This window comes from Carettochelys insculpta, chromosome 4, assembly GCF_033958435.1.
Source record: "Carettochelys insculpta isolate YL-2023 chromosome 4, ASM3395843v1, whole genome shotgun sequence".
NCBI classification, from domain to species: Eukaryota; Metazoa; Chordata; order Testudines; family Carettochelyidae; genus Carettochelys; species Carettochelys insculpta.
This window is the reverse complement of record NC_134140.1, coordinates 4,414,038-4,420,707: the sequence shown is the minus strand read 5'-3', so window position 1 is coordinate 4,420,707 and position 6,670 is coordinate 4,414,038. Positions and strand designations below refer to the sequence as shown.

Here is a 6,670-nt window from a genome sequence, read left to right as displayed (position 1 = left end):
TCTCCCGGGGGTGGGGGCAGATCTGCAAAGACGCTGGTGTGAATCAGCTGAAGGGCGGCTAGGTGCGCCTCTCGTGGCTGCTGCCGGGTGTGGGTCAAGGAACCACCGTGCAAAGCAAATCTCATTCAAAAAAAAAACCCCACTCATCAGTGCCACCCTGGCTGCAAACGGGGGTGAATCCCCCGCCCTCCCCCCGCCCAGGTGTGAGTTGCCGCAGAAGCCCTGGGCGGGGGCCGATGCCCCGCACGGCTTAGCGCGCGTTTGTGTATCTCCTTGTTGTAGGTGCGGATTCCAGCAGCCAGGAAAGCGAAAAACTCAGTTTGATCCTGCTACAACCCTCCCTGGCTGTCTCTCGTCTGGGACCGGAGCCAAACCTCGCACGCTCCAGCGCCCGGTCTGCCTAGACGTTCACCCCGCCTCCAAGCAGCCCTGTGCAGGGAAGTGGGGAGCTGGCGGCGAGCCCAATGCTCCCTGCCTCTATATAAACACACACATTGACTTGCTTTTTGACTCCAACTCACATGGAGAGCGGATTTAACAACCCACCCTCCCTCTTTACAGCAAGCCAGTGGCTAGCTGCCTGGGGCTTGCCGTAACCAGCCTCTCTGTAGCTGCACACCTCGCGCTCTCTCGCGCGCGCGCGCTCTGTTTATAGAGATGCCTATTTAGTTCCTGCGCCCGCTCTCCTGCTCTTTGCTGAAGTATTTCCCGAGCTATAGACACTGACAGCAGAGAGACCTAGAGCATCTGCAGAGGAGTTTTTTTTTCCTTTTTCTTTTTTCCTTTTTCTTTTTTTTTTTTTCCTTTTTTAATTTTTATTTGCGCGCACACACACAGAATCTGTGGGTGTTTCCCCCCTCCCCCCTTTTCTGGCTGTAGGCTCGGTACAAGTTTACTTTAAAAGTTTTCAGGGGGGGGGAATCTTATTTTGCTGCTGGTGGGGGGGAACCAGCCACCTCCCTACCTACCCCACCCCCCCAAATTCCGATCTCCTCCCCCTTCCCTGCTATTCACTCCCCCTCTATGAAACGCTCCAGTGGGTGACTGTTGATTTGCCTTTCTGTGCCTGTGTGAGGTGCGTTGCAGAGGGCTCGGGCTGTTTCCCCCCGCCTCCCTCCTCCTCCTTCTTCCAAATATGCTTTTCGAAAGTTTTGATCTGGTTTCTGCGCTGGCTACTCTCGCTGCATGTCTGGTATCACTGACTCTGCTCCTGGCAGTGTCCCAACAGCTGTGGCAGCTGCGCTGGGCAGCCACCCGGGACAAAAGCTGCAAGCTCCCGATCCCTAAAGGGTCTATGGGATTCCCCTTAATCGGCGAGACGTTCCACTGGCTGCTCCAGGTAAGGATTCCCCCTTCCTTCAGTTAAGGTGGGCTGGGACAGTTGGGTTGCACGGGGTGGCGGGTGGGGTTGCCTCATGCATCCTCGCAGCAAGTGGGGAGCTGGGGGGGAGGTCGCGGGGGCGCTTTTTATTCTATGCCTGCTTGGGGTGGGGGTGGGGGTGGAGGGGTCGTTTCCAAAGCAGAGCGGGGCGCTGAATGGGACCCTCCAGGAAGGGCAACTTGCTTTCTGTGCCTAGCAGACGGGCACCTTTGGAGCCTTTCCTGCTACAACGCCGGCTCCGTTGGGGGCACGCGGGAGGGGGTGTCTCTGGCTCATATTGGAAGTGGAAACAGCATCTTGCGTGTAAGAATCGGGACCACTTACTGATGGAGGAGGCAAAGGAAAAAAAAAGTGATCTGTTGATAGTGGGTCGCCCTGGGCACACGTCAAGCAGCAGGTCTCTTTGGTGAGTCTCCCCAGAAAAACCGACGCCGGCGATCCCCCCAGTCGTTTTGTGGGCCCCACTCTCGGCAGCGGTTGGGGTCCCTGTGCAGTCCGCTTGCCCCGGTGTGCGAGAAACTTAGCCAAGTGGGTGCATTGCCCCTTTAAGGCCAGGGCAGCTTGGCAGTAGCCGGCCAGGTAAGGGCTGCTCTTTTCGGAAAGGGCACGGGGGGGCCACCAAAGCGAGCCCCGAGAAGCGGGGGGCGGGGCGGGGCGGGGGTTACAGGTGTTCCCGGAGGTCAGATTAGATCTGGGAGCGGCGTAACCGCGCTCCACGGTTGTCGGTAATAGGTAGCTTAACCCGGGTTTAGCCTGGTCCGGAGCCGGGCAGAGTCCCGTGGAATTTGACCCCCCGTCCCCCCAGACTTCACCGCCAAGGAGCCGCAGGTGACGGTGCAGCTCTGCGTGCTGGTGGCAGAACCAACTTTCCCCCGCGGTGGGGCCGCTGCTGAGCCCTCCGCCCGGGATAACCCAGCCCGAGGTGTGGCCCAGAGAGCCGCTCTATCCGCGCTCCGGGCTGCGTGCGGCAGGGACCGCGCTGCTTTCCGCCGCTGCTCGGGTTGCAGAGCTCTCCGCCGGCTTAGGGGGGGAACCCGCAGGAAATTAGCGAATGAATTATTTTAAGGATGCGCGAGCGAGCAGAGGCCAGATTTCATTGGCTGGCGTTGGACACGTTCTGGGTCTCCCCTCGCGCACATTTGGGAGCTAATAACACATCCGATGCCTGGGTTGTGTGTGTGTGCGTGTGTGTGTGCGTGTGTGTTTCCGTCCGTGCCCGCCGGCGGCACCTTCCCTCCCCAGCCAGCCAGCCTGGTGCAAGCAGCGAGCCGCCTTTCCAGCCATAACTTCTCACAAGAGTCAAAACAAACTCTGGAAAGGCAGGAACCTCTGCCCCCCGGCCGGCTGGCGGCAGCGAAAGGGTTAACGGCCGGCTCTCAATGGGGCTTTCTTTTTAAAAGAAATTTATCAGATTTTTTATGGGGGGACCAGGAAAGGGCTCTCCTTTTCCACAGGCTCCGTCCAAACAGAGGCCAGGGCTAAAAATACAAAAATGTGTATAAATTGGACGCCACTCGAAGGTCCCATCACATAAAGGCGGTCTTTGTGCGGGCCGTGGAAAATGGACAAATAACTCTTTATTAATGCCACAAAAAGCACTTTAATTATATTGACGCAGATCAAGAAGCTGGGCCACCGAAACAGGCCGCGTTCACAACCGCGCTTTTGTTTTAAAAAAGAAACACACACACACACACACACACACACACACAAAACTAACCAGCGCTTCGGCGTGTGTCGCTACAGCGGCTTAAGCGCCGGTGGCAACTTTGTCTTCCAAGCGATTGAGGTTAAAGGGGAAGCAAGCGCCTTTTGCAAACCTGGTAGAAAGTTTCTCACGTGCTTTTCCTGGTGGGGGGTGGGGGTGGGGGGAGGGCTCAGTTGTTCTGGCCTCCTTGGGCCCTGCTCGCCCCGGCCCTTTTCCCAGGACAAAAGCACCTCCGAGCATGTGGGAAAGCTATTAAACCTCTGGGACCTGCTGCAGGCTCGGCGCGAGACAATGGCACCCTTTACACGAACTCAGCCGGCGTGGAAAAGTTCAAAAGCTTCCTATGCTGTGAAAGCTCCGCTGTGTGCGTGGGGAGGGGGCAGCCCGGTTAGGAAGGGGGCAGCCCGCTCTTGGGGTTTCCTGAATTGTTCCCTAAGGGGTAGACCCTGAGCTCAGGCGGTCAGCCCGCGCTGGAAGGGTTGGGGATTGATTCAGACGGAAAGGAGGAGGAGAAACAGCTCTACGTGCGCTGGGTATTTAAAGCAACGTCGGTGCTTGGCGCTGTCCGGGCGCAGCATGGCCCGGCGGTGGGTCTCTGAGGTCGAGTCGGAGCAGGGCTCCCTGGCGGGAGGCAGCGGCTGAAGTTACACTGGGCGTAACCGAAGGAAAGGAGGAGGCGAGAGCCCGAGTCTCCAGGGAAGTTGAGCTTCTGGGGGGGGGCAGCCCGGGAGTACCCCTCCAGCTGATCTCAGGTAGCTCCCCAACCCCCCCGGGGAGATCCGGTCATTCCTGCCGCCTGCCTCCCCGCCTGTCCCCCCCGTTATTTTACCAGTATCGGTGGCACGCACCTTAATGACCGCAGGCACCCAATGCAGCCCGACCCTTCGGTGTTACCCACGGCCAAAGGGTCCCTTGCCCCGTGGCTGACCCCTCGCCTCTCTCCAGAGAAGGGATCCGCGCCCCAGCCGCCCCCCCCCCATTTCCAACCCGCTTTGCAATGGGCTCGTTGGAACCGGCGAGCGCGCGTGGAACCCCTCCTGGCAGGGGCCAGCGTGGCTGGAGCAGCCAGCGGCGTTCAGGGCTGCGAAGGACGTGGATGGTCTGGGGGCCACTTCCCCTGCCTGGGGTTAAAGGGCCGCTCTGCCCACCATTGCGGGTGGCTCGAAGATCACCGGGCGCAGAGAGCCGGGGGCATTTTCCAGGCTGGGCCCTAGCACAGAGCGCACCTCCTCCTCTTCCAGGCGCTGGGAAATCCCAGGGAGCGCCTGGGGGCATTCCCAGCCTGCCATCTGCAGCTGGAGCAGGCGAGGCTGCGGGGAGTTGAGGACACGTGGTGAGAAAGGAGAGGACCCCCCACGCCCCCCTCCCTGCACTAACCCCCATTGGCTTCAAACAAAAGGCGCAGAGATCTCAGGAAGTGACCGTGTGTCCGGTCCCCTCGCTGCGCTCAGGCTCACGTGTCCGCGTGTCGGTCCCAGGACCCCCCCTCCCCGCCCCCCGCTCGCTAACAGCCTGCGGCTCTGTCCTAGGGATCCTGCTTCCAGTCCTCCCGGAGGGAGAAATATGGCAACGTCTTTAAGACGCACTTGCTGGGACGCCCCTTAATCCGAGTGACGGGCGCCGAGAACGTGCGGAAGATCCTGATGGGAGAGCACCACCTGGTGAGCACGGAGTGGCCCCGGAGCACCAGGATGCTCCTGGGACCCAACACGGTGGCCAACTCCATCGGGGACATCCACAGGCACAAGAGGAAGGTAAGGGCCTCACCCGCCCCCCCGACCCCCCATGGGGCGCAGGTGGGGGGAAGGGAGGTGCTAGGGGGGAAGCCACCTCCCCGGGGGGCAGCGAGTTTGATGCTGTCCACTACCCGCAAATCCCGGGGTGCTCCAACCAGGCGAGTCCCCGAGCTGCCGCCCCCCGGTAACTGGGTCCCCCTCAGCAGGGTTTCTCTCCGCCTCCCCACACCCCCGGTTCCTGGCCTGGGCCAGCCCCTTGTGACCCTGGCTCCTTGTGGGCTGGGCCGCTTCCCCCCACCCCCATCCCCACGGGGGCGCCCGCCCCAGCAGAAGCGCCGCGCTCGGAGCGTGGAACGCGGCAGAGGGCGAGCGTTCGAAGTTCCGAACGCCGCCTGCGGGCCCCGCGAGTCCTTTGAGGAATTTAAAAGGGCGATGGAAAGCGGCGTGTGAGAGCGAGCGGGCGGGGCCGCGCTTCCCGCCGCCGCGCTGCAACCCACCCCCCCCACCGGGGCAGGGCCGTCGCCGGGCAGCTGCTCCCGAGCGAGCTCTGAGCAGGCTTGCGGAGGGGGCTGCGGCTGAGCTCCGCCTGGGGAGGGACCCCGGCACCTCCAGGTTCTTGCTGAGGCTGACCGGGGGGTGGGGTGCGGGGCGGATTCGGGCTCGTCAGCGCTGCTGGGCTTCTGCCGGGCCTTTCCCCGCTGTCCTGCGTGGGGGGAGGGGTAGGCGATGGGGCGGACGGAGAGGTGCACCTCCCCCCTCCCCCGGGGCTCCCCTTCCCCGCGGCAGCCTGGGGCACGTGGGGCTCGCGCCGCGGGAACCTGGAAACCGACCGGGTTCTGCCCATCCGCTCCCCTCTTAAAAGGGCAACTCCAGGGCCGCGTTCCGAGGAGGGGCGCTCTGCCGGGCGCTGGGAACGCGAGGGGGAGGCAGCCGCCTTAGTGTTTCAGGACGCTGCTTTTTCAAAGGCGCGGAGCGAGGCCGTCCCCGCGCAGGGAGGGAGGCTGTGTGTCCCCCTCTCCAACCAGCATAGGCTGGGTCCTCCCGGTGTCCTCCCAGCGTCCTCCCAGCAATCTCTAACTTTCACCTGGGCTGCTGTTTTTACATGGTGCTGCAGCGGTGCGCTGGGCCTGGCAGTGAAGGCAGGAGACCTCACAGGGCTCGGGTCTGAGCTCTGTGGCCATGGGTTGAGATCAGATGTAGTGGGGGTCCACTGCTCGTCTTTCCGGTTCTGATTCACAGGCTTACCACGAGGCTAACCTGAGATCAATACCCAACCTCCTGTTTTCCTGTCCATCACCAAACACGCCAACAGCGCTCTCATAATAATACACCTGATCTAAGCACAGGCAGCAGGATACTTGTTAAGAAATATGCGGTAGGGAACCCTTGCCCTCTGGTGTCACAGAGGTCAGGATCACAGCATTTGTCTCTCCTTAGGGTTTGCAGTCTAAGTCAGCGATCCTGCAATGAGTCTTTTGCAGGCAGAATTTCTGTGCGCAGGTGCCCACACAGCGCCAGGACAGGATCCAGGCCTTAGTAGATGAGCACTGGCCTTTGGGCCCATGATGCACTGCATTAATACAAGACGGTAGCTGATCTTGAGGTAGTGCAGATTTGCTTTGTGGGTTGCATGGATTCGGGAGGGACAAGCAGGTCCCGCCTTTGTCCTTTGATTCTCACTGCAAATTGGGTAGGCTTTCTCAGGGCTTTCTTTCAGTAGAATAAGAGAGATAAAATACATAAGACTATAACCAGAACTGTTATATGGCAGTATGCTGAATGGGGACAAGTATAGGCCACTGTTGCATATTGAGGACCCATAATGGTTCATTGACCTTGCTTTCT

The 6,670-nt window shown here is 60.7% G+C and overlaps 1 protein-coding gene across 2 annotated transcripts in view; it reads left to right on the top strand.

Moving 5' to 3' along the window:
* Positions 1–606: 606 nt before the first annotated feature.
* The window catches only part of CYP26B1 (cytochrome P450 family 26 subfamily B member 1), a 30,391-nt gene continuing 24,327 nt past the window's right edge, over positions 607–6,670 (top strand). Inside the window, exons 1-2 of one of the 2 annotated variants that reach the window (XM_074991647.1) lie at positions 607–1,339; positions 4,619–4,843. In XM_074991647.1, the coding sequence (XP_074847748.1) occupies positions 1,136–1,339; positions 4,619–4,843 (429 nt within the window). In that variant the 5' untranslated portion in view covers positions 607–1,135. Of the gene's footprint in view, positions 1,340–3,754; positions 3,842–4,618; positions 4,844–6,670 lie in introns of those variants that run through there. The other variant, XM_074991648.1, reaches the window with a different exon arrangement.